General features: G+C 35.9%; 1 protein-coding gene and 1 long non-coding RNA gene across 20 annotated transcripts in view; one reads left to right on the plus strand and one right to left on the minus strand.

Annotated features, from left to right (window-relative positions):
* Positions 1 to 21061, plus strand: part of LOC105475534 (protein phosphatase 1 regulatory subunit 9A) — a 391847-nt gene that overhangs the window by 317221 nt on the left and 53565 nt on the right. For all 19 annotated transcript variants that reach the window (XR_011622153.1, XR_983434.3, XR_983433.3 and 16 more), the window contains one exon: positions 6893 to 7048. Coding sequence is in view for 15 of the 19 variants with exons in the window: in XM_071094850.1 (XP_070950951.1) it covers positions 6893 to 7048 (156 nt within the window). In the remaining 4 variants the exon portion in view is untranslated. The remainder of the gene's footprint in view (positions 1 to 6892; positions 7049 to 21061) is intronic.
* Positions 1029 to 6981, minus strand: LOC139362798 (uncharacterized). The gene is made up of 4 exons (XR_011622154.1): positions 6843 to 6981; positions 5227 to 5425; positions 4812 to 4872; positions 1029 to 1167 (listed from the first exon to the last, which is right to left on the minus strand). It is a non-coding gene; the product is annotated as an uncharacterized lncRNA (long non-coding RNA).

The following is a 21061-nucleotide window of genomic DNA, read 5'->3' on the forward strand; positions in this document are numbered from 1 at the left end:
GAGACACAAATCATAGTCTTTTTTTTTTTCACCTAATCTGAGAAGTGGCATTCCATTACTTTTGTTGTATTCTGTTTGTTAGAAATCAGTCGTTCAGCCCTCACTCAGTGGGAAGGGAGTATACAAGGGCATGAACACCCAGAAAGCAAGGTCACTGGGGTCATTTTGGAGTCTGCCTCCTGTAGTAGGAAACAGAGTCCCGGCTTCCAGAGGATACTTTCTAAAAGGAAGGGGATAAAAACTGAAGAATGGATTTGAGTTGTTAGAAAAGATTTTATTGGCAAATAATGATTTTTTTGGTCAAAATTTTAGGAAGAATAATTTTTCAGCAATATTACCAATGACCTGACAAGCTGAGAGCCTGAAGGCAAGGAACACAGAGGCCATGTGAGTAATCTAGAGAAGGATTTTAGATGTTTCTTGACTTGGTGACTAGACAGTGAGAATGGAGTGAAAAATCAGGAAATACTCCAATAACAAAAGATTGACAAGAAAATTTTGAATGAGTTGAAAAGTGGGAGAAAAAATAAATATATATGCTGGGCCAGGCATCGTGTTGGATATTTTGCATATTTCATTTCTTTGAATCCTCTCAATATCCTATGAGATTGGTATCTTTTACACCGTTTTATAGAGGAGACCACAAAAGATACAAACTAAATGAACTTGCTCACTGTTATGCAACTGCGACATTAGGATTTTTCTCTCTTCTGGCCCTCATCTCTCCAACCCCGAATGCTTTTTTTGTTGCATTAGTTTATGGTGTTGTCCTGGAGAAATAAGGGATGGTGAAAACAATCATAATCATAATGTCATGCAGTCATTTAGCATATTCTAGGCACTGTGGTTAACTCTTTCATATCACCACAATGAATTCTCATAACAACCTCTTTAAATGAAGAAGGTGCTGTTATTCCCATTTTATAGATGAACAAACAACATTCAAAGAGACTAAGTGTACTAACATTATAAAACTAGGACACACAGATGTCACTGACAAAAAAAAAAATGGAAAGAGAGATGCTTCGGCAGAGAGAGGGATGCTTTTGCCAAAAGCCCTTGGATGGTGGGTGCAGACTTAGGAATTTTAAACATTAAAATGTGAGTTTGAGGTTTTTCTCCTCCAGGGAAGAAGCGGCTCTCCTCTATTCTGTCACAGAAGTGCATCTGAAAATACATAGAACCAAATTCAAATCCAGTAAACAAATTCCAACAAAAACTGCATAATTAAGGCTATTTTTGTGATTAGCACCATTTAGTTTCCCTGAATTTACCAGAGCAAACATTGCTACAGCAAAAATTACTGCTAATGGTTGAACCTAACAACAAGAGAAAATCCCCAGAAGGGTCTTTTAGGCCCCAGCTGCAGCTGTGTTTCACTATATTTCATCCTGGAAAGCTGAGATTAACAGGAAAATCAGGCTCTGCTGTGCTATGCAGATGTGGCTACAACTATCTGAATTTATTCAGCAAACATTTGTTCAGTGCCCACTAGATGCCAAGCAATGTACTAGCCACACCAGGATTGCAGGGATAAATTGTATCTGGCACTCTCTAGGAATGTTCAGATGAAAGAAGTTGATGAGAGAAGGCAGATAAAGAAACGTCAAAGCATTATGAGTGATGTCAGTCACACAGTGGGAGCATAAAGGAGTGAATTAGGAAAGTCTTAAGGGCAGCAGCTTCACAGGATGTTCTCACGTACACGGTTATTCATCTTGAAGCCCTGGGGCAGGTTGGGGCCAGTAAGTGAGGAGGACAGAGGCATGGAAGTTTTCTTGGGCTTGGGTAGAAGCTGGTGCCTACTCCAAACTGGGAATATGAGTAGAGGAACAGGTATATATAGAGGAACGGAAAAGTTTTACTTCAAAAATGACCAATTTGCTTATAAAAGATTCATGTGTTGGGGTCTTCTAGGAATTTACATTTATGAGACCAAAGTTTAGCAAACGTGGTTACAAGATACAGATTGGAAAATCTTTAGCCTGTTGCTATTGCAGTATCGACACCAGCAGCAGCAACAATAGCAGTCACTCGTTTTGAGCACCTACCATGTGCCAGACCTTGTGTTAAATACATAAGCAGCATGTAACTTAATCTCATGACAACTTTCGTATGCTAAGCAACTGTTTTGTCCTTACTTTATAGATGAAGAGATTAAAGCTTAGATATAGACACTAATTCCCAATGTCTCAAGGCCAGGACTTGAACACAGGTCTACGTGACTTCAAAACCAAAATTCTTTCGTTGATCCCCACTTAACCAACTTGCCAATATAACAGATACTCTCTGTTCCTTCTGCAAAGCCTAGACTGATATCTATAGCTCTCATGAGTGTCCCAGGCTCTAGTATGTCTGCATACGTCTCCCACTAGTCAAAAGTTATATGTTTACCAAGAGGCAGAACCTGTTGGTTGTACTTGTTGTTATAATTATGTTATTTTATAAAATATTAAGTGATGTAATATGTGTGTAAAGGAAGTCGTTGTATCTATGAAAACTTAATACAATGTTTTGGGAAGATTTAATAAAGACTGGCAGCTCAAGAAAATTAGGTGTGAGAAGGAAATATAAAAGATAGAGGAAAACCATAAAAATCTAGAGAAATTTTGCATTCCTTTTGCCTTGGGAGGATCTTTTTCATCTGTTTTAAAGATGCTACAATAATTTCGTAGACTATATTTTATTGTTGTAGTTTATACAAGAGTGCATAAAATGTCAGTCAGCAGACCCATAAGCCAAGAGGAAGACTTGACACTGCAATTAAAAGATAAGCAATAAATGAATACTTCTGTGATTTAAGTTAACATAAAATGGTACGCATATGTGTGTGTGTGTGTGTGTGTTTGTCAGTGATTCCTCTCTGTATTGCAATTAACCCACCAGTACTGCTCCTGATTCTTTCAAAAGGGAATTCTATATACTTGCCCAGGTTAAGCATATTATGAGATAAGAGAAGAGGACAAGAACTTTGGAGCCCACTATACAGAGGTGTGAGTCTTCAAAGTGAATTCATGATAATGTTCAAAGCCAGGGAAGGTGAATTTCAATACAACAGGATTATCCACCCAGGTTTGGGGTTGGGATCATTAAAAAGTATATTCCCAATTTTTTTTTTTTTCCTGCAGAACTTTAGTTTCTGTAGACTGGAAGCATCATAGCATAGAAGAAGGAGCATGGGCTTTGAAATATGTTGGATGTAGCTTCAATAATTTAACTAATTGACTTTAGGTATGGTCTCTGAGTCTCAGTTTCCTCAAATTAAGATAGTATGGTAACACCCATATCCCGTAGTTGAGGAATGTACAATGCTGAGCACACAGTAAGTTGCAAAAGTATTGCTCTTCATTTTTTACCCCTTTGTGTGGGGCTATTAAAAAGATCATATATTATATCGTATAATATCATATATATCATATATTAATCAAAAAGGTAGGTAAAGACATGAAAAGGAAAATTTACTATCTCTGTCAGTTTTTTACCCAAAAATCTGTTACTGCCACATTTGAAGTGGATTTGCGTGTTAGGACAAAGAATTTCAAGAATCTCTGGTTACTTGAAAGATTTTTAATTTGAGCAGAAATAGAGCTAGATACCAATGGAAATACTTTGTTGTAGTAATTTTGGGTTTTGTTGGTTTGGGGTTTTTTTTTTTTTTTTTTTTTTTTGGTATAACATTGTTCATCTTCCTTTGTAAATGGCAGATTTAATCCAATCTAATTTTGAGGTTTACAACATTCTGCTGACACATTCCATGTTACGTATTTTATTTGCAGTATAACCACAAAAACAATTTCCATTTTCAATAAAGATAAAATATTAGAAGAATCTATTTTTCTTAGTCCACTAACTGTAACTTTTTTATTTCCAGGTATTTAGGAGATTCTGTAGTAAATGCATCCTTTATCCTAAAGCCTATTTAAGGGTGGAATGGCAACTGTTCAGGAAGAGAGAATTATAACATAATGTTTTAAACATGACATCCCTAGCCTATAATAAGTAATAAGTAGAATCGAGACAGCAAAAGACATATTTGTCCTCAGGATGCTTATAAGGCTAATTGGAGAAAGAAGGCATTAGTAAATGAAAAGATGAAATGAGTGATAAGAATTTTAACAGTACTGCAGGTAATTTGGGTATTGGGAAGGAGAGGATACTGGCAAAGTCCACAAAAGAATCGAGAAGAATGCTTAACAACTTATATTTCTGAAGATAATTTTCAAAATTAAATTGTATATGGATGACAAAGTGCAACTTATACTTAGAGGTAAGAATTGCATATGTTGTGCATACGCTATTCCTGTTATTCACAGTAAGATTGTAGTATAATATATTACTGCCTTCTTAACAAGTGACCACAGTTCATTTTCTTGATATTACTGAAAACCTCCTTAGGAAGTTCTGTATATTACCAAGTTAATGCATTGGCATTCTTGGATTTATTCTTTTAAAAATATTTGCTGAGATCTTGTTATATGTCAGGTCCCATCCTAGGCACATATTTATATTAATTCTCTCACATATAGTGAACAAGTATTTATTTCCAAGCTAGCAAAAGGAAATCAAATTGTTCATTTCAACTCATGTTTAAAATGTGCCACATTGTTATGGCTTAGTCATACTTTAAATTTAGCATAAGAGTTTCTTGAGTCATTCAATGCTGTATATAGTGAATTCTATATACCTGGTTTAAGCCTTCATAATAAAGGCTTGGGTTTTGCTGCCAGTTGTAATGATAGGGTTAAAAACAAATACACAGTTTTATACCTCTATATGAAAATTTTTCAGCAACGTATCTTGAGATTACTTACTTGCCAGTCTTGCTGCTTTCCTGTTAATTAATTTCACTGGAATTTACCAAGTATTTGTTGGCTGTAGAAATATGTATGAACAGGAGATGAGTTAATTCACAGAATACAAAAAAAAAAAAAAAAGCCAGATCTGGAATTAGAGTTATTTAAGATTTGTAGGATCTCATTGTGCTAATAAATAAGTATAAGCTATCTGACCAGCCAGCTCCCATTCTTGAGCTACCTTCACCTGCCAGTGGCAAAGACATTTGAATTGGTATTTATAGTTTAGACATTTTCAGACTGATTTCTACAGAGATCTAGAGTTCCAGGTACTGAGGAGATATATAGGATCAAACTGGAGGCCACCAACCTCTTTTCCTTTTAGTCAAATCACCTGTGATTATATTTGGGGAAAATAAATGTTCCCACTAACCTGTAACCAGTTTGGAAAATCACTGCTCCACATGGAATATTCTGAGCTTACTTCTGTACACAGATGCCACCAATGTCAAGTTCTCCATGATAATAGCCTCTGTGTGGGGAGGTAGAGCGTGAAGGATGCTGTGGCAGTGTGTTCATCATGGTCGATGACCTTCAAATTCCTTACTAGAAACTGTGTCCACTTTCAGGATCTGCAATTTAGAGAAACGTGGAAAACTTGGAGAGAAATCAGAGCACAACCACAAAGACAATTACAGCAAATTACCTTTGAGGCAACTAGAATTATTTTATTGAAAAAGAGAAATCTGAAGGCAATTTAATAATGGTCTTTCAGACATTGGGAATTATTAGACTGGGATTAAGGACCAGATTTCCTTCATGTGCAAACATGGGCAGGGGGAAAGGTGAAGCAGGGGGTTCCTGCTTTGGCAGGAAGAATATAATACAGAATCAATAGAAAAAAACGGCAATCAGATGCTGAGCCTATTTAATCAAAGGAATAGATCATTCAGTACACTGTTCATTAAAGTGTTTTAAAGACAATATGAATTCCTATCTCTGTTTTATGTGTTAGATAACGTGCTACCTGAAGGAATAAGGATGAGTTCAATGAACTTTGTCTTTTTAACTCTGTCAGTGATTTATCTTTAAATTATATCATAAGGTATAGATTTCAAACAATTATTTTGAATTACAGTATCATAACTTGATGCTACCAGGAGAGGATCTACTTTCTAATAAAGTTAAGGAAATTAGTGGCAAAGAGGAACGTTTATTCCAGAGGTCATGAACTCAAATACCTACAGGGACCGGTGGGTATTACAAAGGAGTGAAGCTAACAACATGAAACAATATGGCATTAGAAAAGTTGTGGGGTATCAGAAAGCATATAATTCCTCTAAAAGGGGCAATCACTACTAACTTGCCAATTGTTATAATGTCCCAGTATGCCTATATTAACAGATGTTTGGCTTTCTCAAGGAAAGCTGGAAATCTAGAACTTTATGTGAAACATTTTTCTCACGTTGACAAAATATTTAGATTTATAAACGTGCTAGGCAGGCAAAACAATACACTTGGTGCAGGCTGCAAGTTAGAAGCCTTTGGTTTATTCTTTAGCTCACTAGTTCACCACCACAATAATTAACAAGCAAACAAAACAGAACTGTTTGAAGTCTAAAGCTTAGGAGAATTAACCAGCTAAACCTTTGCAAGCCTTAATTAAGGTCCCTTCCAACTCTGTGATTCGTTAAACTCCCCTTCCCTTTTTTCCCTTTCCCTTGCTCCCACTATTGGGTGGTGTATTCACAAAGAGAATTTGAAGAAATTACTTATTTCCCACAGCAACAGAATTTTATTTGGTAAAATAATCAAATACTCAGATTGAAAAAACAATTCTTGTTTCTATATTAAAGATGCCACTGATACTAGTAGATTTTTAGAAACGCACTTGTATATGGCATAGGTTTGTCACTTTGGATCTTTAAACTAACATTTGTTTATAACATTGACTGCATGAGGCATGCTTGACTGAAAAACCTACTTACACTTTCACCATTTGGGTACATGTCTTACTTCTCTTTTATAAAATATTTTCAAATAACTCACCTCCATCTGGGGTAAGGACAGCTGGATTTCTGAAATCCCCTTCCTTTCAGACAGGAGAATATGCCACAGATGAAGAAGAAGATGAGGTAGGACCTGTCCTTCCTGGCAGCGACATGGCCATTGAAGTCTTTGAGCTGCCTGAGAATGAGGACATGTTTTCCCCATCAGACCTGGACACAAGCAAGCTCAGTCACAAGTTCAAAGAGGTATGCCACTAAGCTGCAAAATATTTCTCTATGCGTGTTCATTTCATTAAGTATATATTTCTGTTCAAATAGTATATTAAGAATAATCAGTTTGCAAATGAAAGCTTTTTAATAACAGGTTGTCTTGAGTCTCATTGAATTTCAAGTAGAATTTCAGTAAATCTCATTCCACAATCATTGATTTAAATGCTTATTTGTCATAGTGACATACATGTAGCCCATAATTTCAAGCAGTAACTTACATGTGCAGTTTTATGATGTTTAAGTTATGTTTTTTCAGTTTTACAGAAGTTTTGGTACCTGGTGATAAGCTGTTCTCTTAAGGCAGGGATTTCCTAAAAAGGCTCTTTTTGTCTTTCTGTTCATGAAATAGGTTTCTAATAAGCATCAGATGGCATACCCAAAGGGTTTACTCGAAGAGAGTTTAATACACAGACTTTGAGCAGAGTTAATAGTACTAACAAGGGGTGTTGAAGTGCATGGGGACTGGCAACAGCAGGAGGCTATTACCATCAACATCCGCAGCTTTATAAGATGCAGCCACTGCTAAAAGCTGCATCCTTGGGGCAAGGGTAAGAATATACCCTGACTCTGCTTTCCTTTTCTGCTGATGCTTCCAAACCCAGGCAAGGGAGTATGGTGATGCAGTCTCAGAGTCTGAAGAGGTCAGACTCCTGAGGCAGTGTGCTCTTAGAGAAGGGCCAAGAATAGAACCTTGGGGGAGGAAATGTGGATAGCTTTTCTTCCAAAGTAACTTCTCAGAACCCTGACACATATAAAACAAAAACAGTGATTAACAGGTCCCCAAGCAGTTTATACTTCCTTGTTTTGGAAGAGTATTCTCCATCACTGAAGAGAAATATGTCATTATTTACAACTTGTTCATTTCTTATGAAGACTTTCTAAATTAACTGATATCTTCAAACCAAAGAGCAATGCAGAAAAAGAAAAGTTCTGCAGAAAGTGTCTGAGTGTGAGGAAGAAGTGTAATCTAGTACCTGTTTCTCTGCAGCCCTTATTTTGTCAAAGAATATAAGTTATCAAGAAAAGTAGGTAGATGCCTTGTTCTCTAAGAATATTTTAACTCACAACCCAACTTTAACAAATATTGAAGGCAATGAGATCAAAGTAGTATTCCCTGGCAAAAGCCTATAATACAGCTCTTTCATTTTGCCAGGTAAGTATGACCCCTAGTCTTTGGTAGATAATTGAGCTGGAAGAAGGGTCCATATTCTTTTATGGAAGGTGAAGAGCCTACAGGGCACAGATAATATATGGAAAGTTATATCTTCCATTTTCAAAATTGAGCCAAGGACTCAAACCTCCATAAATATTGTTTTAAGCATGCACCATTGTGTAGAGTGATCTAGACCAGGGGTTAGCAAATTACGATATATTGTCCAAATCTGGCCTACTTTTTATAAATAAAGTTTTATTTGAACACAAGCATGCCCATCTCTTTATTGTTTGTGGCTGATAACATACTGTAACAGCAAAGTTGAGTAGTCGCAATAGAGACTGTATGGCCTGCAAATCCTAAATTATTTGCTTTCTGGTCCTTTACTGAAAAATGTTGCTGACCGTGGTGTAGACTGCTGTGTAATCTGGCTGATTCTGTGTAATGTGGCTGATTTATGTTTAGCCTGAGTAACCAGGTCTATAACTTTCTTTTAGTTTTGCTTTCTAAGAATTGGAATTTTATCCTCACCTCAATAACAGGCGATATCACATCGTCCCACTTACAATTCTTTTATCTTCTTTTGTTTTACATTTAACATTAATATATTCATTTCTTCAGAATATTGTCCCTGCATATCACCTGTGTGGCACTCTTTTTGTGAAATTTCTTTATGTGATTAATATACATGTCCAAATATTATATAGCACTAGGCACTTTTAACAGGATTATGCACAAAACTTGGGGTGAGTGTAAAGGGTCATATTGTATTAGCGTCTTTATAAAGTTTCATGTTACAGGATTGTCTTAATTATTTTAAGCAAAAGTATGTTTTACTACTTGGGCAGAACACATTAGACTGACATTATCTCAATCAGTTGTACTTTGGGCCTGTTTTGTATCTATCTTCCTGCTAGACTCTAAGCTCCCATGTTTTTGTTTATTATTGTGTCCTCAGTCTTTGTATAATTCTTGGCATATAGTTAGTGGTGAAATACTTAGGGAATGAATGGCGTCAAACATATACTGGAATTTGTTGTATGATATAAGACATGTACCTAATTTAACGTTTCCAAATAGCCAACAAAAGTTGGTTAACCCTTTTATTAAATGCTCATTTACCAATTTCCCTTTGGTAGGAGGGCCAACATTATTATCTAAAGAATTTGTGCCTTTACCTTCTGAACTGCTTATGGCTTCATAGTCTGCTCCATCTTCTCATTTTTCTTCAGTGCAATACTATTAGAATATACATCAGTATTGATGGGCTAAGTCACATTATTCCAACTTTTCAAAAATTCCTTTATTTTTCAACTTATTCAAGAAAATGTATGAATCACTTTATAAATACCCTTGAAAAATACTCTGCATTTTTTGTTGTAATTATGTTAAACTAGTAAATTTGCAGGGAACTGGCATTTTAAAAATCACATCGAATCTTTTAATCCAAGTTCATGGAATATATTTGTTTAATTAAAACCTTTTTTCTCATCCTCCCTAAAGTTTTATAGTGCCCTTTATTCATTATGTAAGTCACATACATACTAAGTTACCTAAGTATCCAGCTATAAGTAACAGAACATATTACTGGAGTAGGTTAAATAAAAGCTGCCATATGGCCAGTCATGGTGGCTCATACCTATAATCTCAGTTCTTTGGGAGGCTGAGGTGGGAAGATGGCTTGAGCTCAGGAGTTTGAAGTTACAGTGAGCAATGAAGGTTGCCACTGCACTCCAGCCTGGGTGACAGAGCCACACAAGACCCCTTCTCAAATAAATAAACAAAAACTGGGAGGATTAAGATGGCAGATAAGAGTCAGGACTGCTTGCGGCTCCTGCTTGGATGGACAGAACAGCGTGTGGAGACTCACATCGTGAACTTTTGCCCCAAGAACTACCGCAGGAAAATACCAGGAAAGCCAAGAGAATCCACAGACCTTTCGAAGGAACTGGATCACCACTGCAGGCTCCCTGAAATGCCAAAAACCTGTGAGTCTGCTTGCTTTCTCAACAGGGAGGCTCCTGGTTTAGGGTGAGTTCTCAGCGCTGGTCATGAGCTGCCTGGAAATAGACTTGGTGCTGTTGTGAAGGGCATGGTGGGTGTGAAACTGGCCATTAGGACTCTGGACTTCGTGGGAGCAGAATGAGGCCTATGACTGCCGGCTTTCCCCCACTTCCCTGGTGGCATATGTGACTCAGCAGAGGCAGCCATAATCCCCCTGGAAATATAACTCCATTGGACTGGGAACCACAACCCCATCCCCCACAGCAGCCACAGCAAGCCCTGCCCAAGGAGAGACTGAGCTAAGACACTCCTGTCCCTCCCCCAACCTGGTGGTCTTCCTCTACCCACCCTGGTAGCTGAAGACAAAGGTTATAATCTCTTGGGAGCTCCATGGCCCTGCTGACTGCCTGAGAAACCTGAATACTTAACCAGGTATTCATATTTTGCCCTAGGGCAAATATGCATCCTCCCTATAGGACCCCAGCTCATGTGCTCTTGAAATTGCCACCTCCTGACTGGAGTCCAACCAATATAAGACCAGCACACTAAACAAAAATACAACCAAGGACCCTTCTGAGTCCACGTCACTCCCCTGCTGCCTCCATCAAAGCAGGTGCTGGTATCCATGGTTACAAGACCTGAAGATGGATCACATCACGGTACTCTGCAGATACTCCCGAGTACCAGCGCAGAGCCTGGTAGTTCCGCTGGGTGGCTAGACCCAGAAGAGCAAAAATAATCACTACATTTCAGCTCTCAGGAAACCCCATTCCTAGGGGAAGGGGGAGAACACCAAATCAAGGGAGCACGCTGTGGGACAAAAGAATCTGGACAGTAGCCCTTGAATCCCAGATCTTCCCTCTGATGTAGTCAACCCAAATGAGAAGGAACCAGAAAAAACAGTTCTGGTAATATGATAAAATAAGGTTCTTTAACACCCCCAAAAAATCATACCAGTTAACCAGCAATGGATCCAAACCAAGATGAAATCTCTGAATTGCCAGAAAAATATTTTAGAAGGTCAATTATTAAGTTAATCAAGGAGGCACCAGAGGAAGGTGAAGTCCAACTTAAAGACATCAAAAACATAATACGGGAAATGAAAGAAAATTTTTCAGTGAAATAGATAGCGTAAATAAAAAAACAGTCACAGCTTCTGGAAATCAAGGACACACAGAAATACAAAATGCACTGGAAAGTCTCAGCAGTAGAATCAAACAAGCTCTGAAGAAAGAACTTCAGAGCTTGAAGACAAGGCTTTCAAATTAACCCAATCCACCAAAGACAAATAAAAAAGAATTTTTTTTAAATGAGTAAAGTCTCCAGGAAGTTTGGGACTATGTTAAATGTCCAAACTAAAAATTGGTGTTCTGAGGAAGGAGAGAAATCTAAAAGTTTGGAAAACAAATTTGAGGGAATAATTGAGGAAAACTTTCCCAAAAGAAAGAGAAATAAATCCTCAAATTACACCAAAATAGAACCTACTTAAAGCATAAATCTCACAGGACCTTTATAATAACACAATGGAAAAAAAAATATTCAAGCAATAAACAGCACAGTGCTAGAATAGTACCTCACATGTCAATACTAACATTGAATGTAAATGGCCTAAATGCTCCACCTAAAAGATACAGAATGGCAGAATGGATAAGAATTCACCAACCAAGTTTCTGCTGTCTTCAGGAAACTCACCTAACACATAAGGACTAACATAAACTTAAGGTAAAGGGGTAGAAAAAGATATTGTATGCAAATGGACACCAAAAGCAAGCAGGAGTAGCTATTCTTATATCAGACAAAACAAACTAAAGCAACAGCAGTTAAAAAAAGACAAAGAGAGAAATTATATAATGACAAAAGGACTAGTCCAACAAGAAAATATTACAATTCTAACCATATTTGCAGCTAACACTGGAGCTCCCAAATTTATTACTGTTAGACCTAAGAAATTAGATAGATGGCAACACAATAATAGTGGGGGACTTTCATACTCCACTGTCAGCACTTGACAGGTAGGTCATCAAGACAGAAAGTCAACAAAGAAACAATAGGCTTAAACTAGACCCTACAACAAATGGACTTCACAGATATTTGTAGAACATTCTACCCAACAATTGCAGAATATACATTCTATTTATCAGCGCATGGAACATTCTCCAAGATAAACCTTATGATAGGCCACAAAACAAGTCTCAGTAAATTTAAGAAAACTGAAATTATCTCAAGTTCTCTAAGACCGCAGTGGAATAAAATTGGAAATCAACTCTGAAAGGAACCCTCGAAACAATGCAAATACATGGTAATTAAATAACCCTACTCCTGAATGATTGTTGGGTCAACAATCAAGATGGAAATTTAAAAATTATTTGAACTATACGATAGTAGTGACACAACCTATCAAAACCTATGGGATACAGCAAAAGCAGTGCTAAGAGGAAAGTTTACAGCATTAAATACCTACATCAAAAAGTCTGAAAGGGCACAAACTGACAATCTAAGGTCACACTTCACAGAACTGAAGAAACAAGAACAATCCAAACCCAAACCCAGCAGAAGAAAAGAAATAATGAAGATCAGAGCAAAACTAAATGAAATTGAAACAAACAAATACAAAAGATAAATGAAACAAAAAGCTGGTTCTTTGAAAAGATAAATAAAATTGCTAGATCTCTAGTGAGATTAACCAAGAAGAAAGAAGATCCAGATAAGCTCAGTTACAAATGAAAAGGGAGATATTATAGCTGATACCCAGAAATACTAAAAGATCATTCAAGGCTACTGTGAACACCTTTACACGCATAAACTTGAAAATCTAGAGGAGATGTTTAAATTCCTGGAAATATACAACCATCCTAGATTAAACCAAGAAGATATAAAAACCTCTGAACAGACCAATAGCAGGCAGAGAGATTGAAATGGCAATAAAAAAATTGCCAACTATGAAGAAAGGATTCCCTATTTAATAAATGGTGTTGGGAAAACTGGCTAGCCAAATGCAGAAAACTGAAACTGGACCCCTTCCTTACATCTTATACAAAAATTATTTCAAGATAGATTAAAAGACTTAAACATAATATCTAAAACCATAAAAACCCTAGAAGAAAACCTAAGCAATACCATTCAGGACACAAGCATGGGCAAAGACTTCATGACTAAAACACAAAAAGCAATAGCAACAAAATTCAAAGTTGACAAATGGGATCTAATTAATCTAAAGATCTTCTGCATAGCAAAAGAAATTATCATCAGAGTGAACAGGCAACCTACAGAACGGGAGAAAACTTTTGCAATCTATCTATCTGACAAAGGGCTAATATCCAGAATCTAAGGAACTTAACCAAATTTACAAGGAAAAAACAACCCCATCAAAAAGTGGGCTAAAGATATGAACAATACTTTTCAAAAGAAGAAATTTATGCGGCCAACAAACATATGAAAAGAAGCTCATCATCACTGGTCATTAGAGAAATGTGAATCAAAACAACAATGAGATACCATCTCATACCAGTTAGAATGACAATCATTAAAAAGTCAGGAAACAACAGATGCTGGAGAGGATGTGGAGAAATAGGAATGCTTTTACACTGTCGGTGGGAGTAAATTAGTTAAACCATTGTGGAAGACAGTGTGGAGATTCCTCAAGGATCTAGAACCAGAAATACCACTTGACCTAGCAATCCCATTACTGGGTATATACCCAAAGGATTCTAAATCATTCTTCCATAAAGACACATGCACATGTATGTTTATTGCAGCACTATTCACAATAGCAAAGACTTGCAACCAACCCAAATGCCCATCAATGATAGACTGGATTAAGAGAATGTGGCACATATACACCATGGAATATGATGCAGCCATAGAAAATGATGAGTTAATTTCCTTTGCAAGGACATGGATGAAGCTGGAAACCATCATTCTCAGCAAACTAACACAGGAACAGAAAACCAAACACCACATGTTCTCACTCATAAGTGGGTGTTGAACAGTGAGAAGATATGGGCACAGGGAGGGGAACATCACATACCAGGGCCTGTCAGGGGGTGGGGGACAAGGGGAGGGATAGCATTAGGAGAAATACCTAATGTAGATGACGGGTTGATGGGTGCAGCAACCTACTATGGCACATGTATACCTATGTAACAAACCTGCATGTTCTGCACATGTATCCCAGAACTTAAATTATAATAAAAAAAGAAAAAATAATGTAAAACAATTGCCAACAAAAATAGTCCAGGACCATACACATTCACAGCTGAATTCTGTCAGACATTCAAAGAAGAATTGGTACCAATCCTATTGACACTTTTCCAAAAGACAGAGAAAGAGGGAATCCTTCCTAAATCATTCTGTGAAGCTGGTATCACCCTAGTACCCAAACCAGGAAAGGACATAACAAAAAAAGAAAACTACAGACCAACATCCCTGATGAACATGGGTGCAAAAATTCTCAACAAAATACTAGTGAGCTGAATCTAACAGCATATCAAAAAGATAACCTACCATGATCAAGTGGATTTCATACCAGGGATGCAGGAATGATTTAACATATGCAAGTCAATAAATGTGATACATCACATAAACAGAACTAAAATTTAAAAATCACATGGTCATCTCAATAGATGCAGAAAAAGCATTTGACAGAATCCAGCATCACTTTACAATGAAAACCGTCAGCAAAATAGGCAAAGAAGAGACATACCTTAAGGTAATAAAAGCCATCTATGACAGACCCACAACCAACATTATACTGAGCGGGGACAAGTTGAAAGCATTCCCTGTGAAAACTGGAACAAGACAAGGATGCCCACTTTCAGTACTTCTATTCAGCATAGTACTGGAAGTCCTAGCCAGAGCAAACAAGAAAAAGAAAGAAATAAAGGGCATCCAAATCAGTAAAGAGGAAGTCAAACTGTCACTGTTTGCTGTTGATATGATTGTATACCTAGAAAACCCTAAAGACTCATCCAAAAAGTTCCTAGAACTGGTAAATGAATTCAGCAAAGTTTCGGGATACAAAATTAATGTACACAGATCAGTAGCTCTGCAGTACACCAACAGCGACCAAGATGAGAATCAGATCAAGAACTCAACACCTTTCACAGTAGCAACAAAGAAAAATAAAATACTTAGGACTATAACTAACCAAGAAGGTAAAAGACCTCTATAAGGAAAACTACAAAACACTGCTGAAAGAAATCATAGACGACACAAACAAATGGAAACACATTCCATGCTCATGGATGGGTAGAATCAATATTGTGAAAATGACCATATTGCAAAAAGCAATCTACGAATTCCATGCAATTCCCATTAAAATACCACCATCATTCTTAACAGTACCATTCAGGACTAAAATTCATATGGAACCAAAAAAGAGCCCACATAGCCAAAGGAAGACTAAGCAAAAAGAACAAATTTGGAGGCATCACATTACCCAACTTCAAACTATACTATAAGTCACCAATATAGGATGGTACTGGTATAAAATCAAGCACATAAACCAATGAAGCAGAATAGAGCACCCAGAAATAAACCCAAATATTTACAGCCAACTGTTGTTCGACAAAGCAAACAGAAACATAAAGTGGGGAAAGGACACACTATTAACAAATGGTACTGGGATAATTGGCAAGCCAGATGTAGGAGACTGAAACTGGATCCTCATCTCTCAACTTATGCAAAAATCAACTCAAAATGGATTAAATACTTAAATCTAAGATCTGAAACCACAAAAATTCTGGAAGATAACATCAGAAAAACTCTTCTAGACACTGGCTTAGGCAAAGAGTTCATGACTAAGAATCCAAAAGCAAATGCAACAAAAACATAGGTAAATAGATGGGACGTAATTAAACTAAAAAGCTGCTGTTCCGTGAAAGAAACAATCAGCAGGTAAAGAGACAATCCACAGACTAGGAGAAAATCTTTGCCATCTATACATCTGACAAAGAACGACTATCTAGAATCTACAAAGAACTCAAACAAATCAGCAAGAAAAAAACAAACAATCCCATCAAAAAGTGGGCTGAGGACATGAATTAATATACAATTCTCAAAAGAAGATAAACAAATGACCACCAACAAACATATGGAAAAATGCTCAACATCACCAATTATCAGGAAAATGTAAATCAAAACCACAATGTGATACCACCTCACTCCTGCAAGAATGGCCATAATCAAAAAAAAAAAAACAAAACAAAAAATAACAGATGATGGCATGGATGTGGTGAAAAGGGAACACTTTTACACTGTTAGTGGGAATGTAAACTAGTACAACCACTATGGAAAACAGTGTGGAGATTCCTTAAAGAACTAAAAGTTCTTTCATTTGATCCAGTGGAAAAGAAGTCATTATGCAGAAAAGATACTTGCACATACATGTTTATAGCAGCACAATTTGCATTTGCAAAAATATGGAACAAGCCCAAATGCCCATCAATCAATGAGTGGCTAAAGAAAGTGTGGTTTATATGTACCATGGAATACTACTCAGTCATAAAAAGGAAAGAAATAATGGCATTCACAGCAACCTGGATGGAATTGGAGACTATTATTCTAAGTGAAAACTCAGCAATGGAAAACCAAACATTGTATGTTCTCACTGATATGTGGGAGCTAAGCTATGAGGACACAGAGGCATGAGTGATATGTTGGACTTTGGGGACTCGAGGGAAAAGGTGGGGTGGTGAGAGATTAAAGACTACACTTTGGGTACAGTGTACACTGTTCAGGTGATGGGTTTACCAAACCCTGAGAAATCACCACTCAAGAATTTTTTAATGTTACCAAACACCACCTGTTTCCCAAAAATCTGTTATAACAAAAAAACATTTTTAACTGCCACAAAGATTATATTTGCTTCAATATAAATTAGGAAGATTTTCCCCTATTTTTTTATTTTCAGAAATGTCTTTTATAAACGAGCACAACGATTACAAGCATGCGCCACCACACCCAGCTAATTTTTGTATTTTTAGTAGAGACGTGGTTTCGCCATGTTGGCCAGACTGGTCTCAAACTCCTGACCTCAGGTGATCCACCCGCCTTGGCCTGCCAAAGGGCTGGGATTACAGGCATGAGCCACCGTAATATAAATAAGGTTAATAATACAAACACATATACACATTTTTTTCTATACTATGGCTTATATTTTGTCTACATGATCTACCAAATCTGAAAAAGCATATATTAAAATCACCAGTTACCATCATTTATTTCTTCCTGTAATCCTACCAGTGGTAGTTTTAGATATTTTACATCTTTGTTGTTAACTGCATATATGTTGAGGATTATTACAACTTCTTTATTTATAACATCTCTCTTCTCCCTTATGGTGCACTTTGTCCCAAATTATATTTTGTCTCATAATAAAAAATTAACTCTGGCTTTCTTTTCTTTATATTTGTTTCACAGCATCTAGTTTTTCCATCCCTTTATTTTCAACAATTCTGTATTCTCTTGTTTAAATGTTTCGTTTAGGCAACCTATTTCTACATCTTACTTTTATAATACTCTGGGAGTATTTTTCAGTTAGTTGGTGAGTCAAACGTATTTACATTTACCTTAATAACTTTAATATTAGAACTTATGTATGCCACCTTATTTCATATTTTACAATGTCCATGCTTTCTTCTTGTTTCTTTTTTAAGTCTTTCTACCTACTTGCCATTAGGTACATCAAATTTTTATCTGCTGCTTAAAAGTTGTACATTTGTATTTTATTACCCTGACTTATTTTGACTTAGTCTTAGGTTTTTTTTCCTGGCAATGTATAAAGCAGATCAATATCCATGTCTTTATCATTTAACAAAATAATACCCTTAGCATACCATCCTCTACCTCTCCTCTTGTTGCCAACTTTTTGTATTTGAAGAGTTTTAGTTACATATATTTGTAAGTGTACTTTTTACAAAATAATTAGTTCCAGCTCACCTGTACTTCTTTCTGTCCAACTGTAATGGGATTCTGGTGCTGCCCTAGTGTTAATTCACTATTATCTCTGGTGCTGCAGCTTACCACATTACACCAAAGTTTTCTACCAAAGGCACTAAAGGATAAGTTAGTGTCTAGGAGGTACAAGATTCAGGGCCTGAAATAGGCTATCCCTGATGTACCTCCAGATACAGGCTTACCCAGGTTATATGGAGAAGATGAAAAATTAAATTGCTGGCCCCCATTCCTGGTTACTGTACTCTCCTGCTTCAGATCCTCAGTTTTCCAAAGACATCTGCAACCATTTGTGTTCTGTATGAGTTTCTCACCAGCTGTTTTGTTAATTGATGAATAAGACCCTGAAGCCCATACATAGTCTATTTTTCTTTTTTGTCGTCTCCAAAGTTGAATTCAAGAGAGACAGGGAATAACTCATGTTAGTTTGCTATGTTGTATTGCACTGGCACTTTCCCCCTCCCTAACTTTGTATTTTTACTTATTCCATCATCCTGTTTCTCTTAGGAATGTTTGATTACTCATATTCTAACTTCTTGCAACCAATGCTGCATTTATTGTCATACTTGATTGTTTAAATATGAAAGCAGTCAAAATTATGAACCTGTCTCTTATTATGCCTTTGGCCACATCTTGTTTCAACGTGCATTCTTCTCATTTTCATCACTTCATAAATAGTCTGTATTTTTTATTTTGACTTTCATTTTCTCTTTGACTTGAACAATTGAGGAAACTTTTCAATTTGTAGCTTTTTAATCTATTTAATGTTTTATTACATTGAGGCCAGATAATAGTGTCTTTTCAAGTTTTTCTTTTTTTGAATGTGATGCTTTCATTATAGATTAATATGGGTGTTTTTGGTAAAAGTGACATGATGTGTTCTAGACCTCTGGATCCATATTCATTTTTCCTTACTTAATCTAGGAAATTGAGAATTATATATACTGAAATTATACCTCGTTGTTGTATTTTGTGTCTTACAGCTTTGGTTATCTAGGTTGATGCCATATTGAAAGTACGTAAAATTTGACTTCAAGATTTATCAACCTTTAAGTATACTTTGATGTCAGTATTCTTACTGCTACTTTTGTTTGCAGCTGCTGGATAAACACCAGTGTATAAGTGTGTACCTATTTTTAACATAAACCTAATTGTAGCACTTTGTTTTATAGTAGCTTTAAAATAATATAATCACCTGTGGTTCCAGCTGCTCAGAGGGCTGAGGTGGGAAGATCACCTTAGCCTGGGAGGTCGAGGCTGCAGTTGAGTGGTGATTGTGCCATTGCACCCCAGTCTTTGCAAGAGAGTGAGACCTTGTCTTAAAATAAATGAACAAATAAAAATATAATATTGGAGTCTGTATTTTTTACTAAGAAAATTTAATCAGTTTAAGTTTATAATTATGCAAGATATAGGTGTTCCCACCTTGTTTTATGCTATATATTTCTTTTATGTTTATTGGCTTTTACTAAGGCTTGTCTTTAAGTTTTTGAAAAGTGTTTAAAAATTTAAGGACAAAATAAAAAAATATCAAAAATGAAATTAAAATTAAAATTAAAAATTAAAATATTAAAGATTAAGAACAAAATATAATTTGAATTCAAATAATCATTTGAATGTTTCATATGGAAGATTTTGATACAATCTTGGGTTCTAAGAGAGATTATTAAAATATAATTGTCACTTTTTTTTTAAACTTATGTTTTTGGTTAGTTTTCTAATGATATTTACAACAGTTATACTCTCAGGTTAATCAGTATCCACTATTATTCCTTTTAAAGAATAATTTCTTCATTCTTATATTCTGAATTTTTTCTCATTCGCAGAGTATATCTTTAAGTACTTTTTTTAGTATTTGTGGAGGATATAGTTTCCAGATCTTCCCATACTAAGAATGACATTCTAATTCATTAACGAACTTTTTCCCTGAAAAAGTGGTAGGGCAAGTTTTATTGTTTTAAGCGTGTTTTAAAGGAAAAGTCTGACATAAAGCTTGCATTTGGATGCTTGTATTGTTTTCACCTTGTACTTCAAAAGTTTTTAGCATAATTTATTGAAATAGGCCTTCTTTCATTGATAATTTTTCTTTTTAATTTGCTTGCATTGCTCTTGTTTTTGTTTTGTTTTCATTTTAGTTCATTAATGTTTCCTTCAGTTTTTTTTCTATTTCCGTTTTTTTCTAGAAACACTGTCATCAGTATCTATGACTTTTTTATCATTTTATTTAATTTGTCTTTTTTTCTGTGTCTGAGACTGTTTCTTAAATTTGTCTTGTCATATCAGTGATTTTATTTTTTGTAGCATTAATTATGCTTTTTGTTAATTTTTTATTGGGAAAAATATACATGTATAGTTTACTGTCTTCATCATTTTAAGTGTACAGTTTAATTGAATTAAATATGCTTTTAACTTCAAATTCGCTTATGCTTTTTAGCACTTCTAACATGACTTAATTCTCTCATTAAATGTTTAGTTTTCTTACTCTTCATTCTTGCTGTACTTTCTTTTCATCCTAGAATTTCAAAAAGTGATCTTAAAATATTTTTTACTTATAGGATACATCATTTTCTCAAGTTTACTTATTTGTGTGTTCAAGTTGGTATTTTCTTTACCTTGATTTGCAGTATTTGTTAGTAGACCTAAGGTGGCCTGTTTTTTCTTTCTTTATCTTGAAATGAGACAAAAACCTTTTAGTAATTGGTTAGTCAGTAATTATTCACTTTTTGATTATGAATCTCATTTCTGGACTTAGATTAGGAGGGATATTTAGGTGCCTTGTTTCCAGCCCAGTTGCTGTTTTCTAGCAGTCTGACATCTAGGGCAATTCTCTGTACTATGGTGAGATACTCCCAAGTATTGCCACACAGTTCTCTAAGTTA

The sequence above is a fragment of the Macaca nemestrina genome, chromosome 4 (genome assembly GCF_043159975.1).
Source record: "Macaca nemestrina isolate mMacNem1 chromosome 4, mMacNem.hap1, whole genome shotgun sequence".
Classification (NCBI taxonomy): domain Eukaryota; kingdom Metazoa; phylum Chordata; class Mammalia; order Primates; family Cercopithecidae; genus Macaca; species Macaca nemestrina.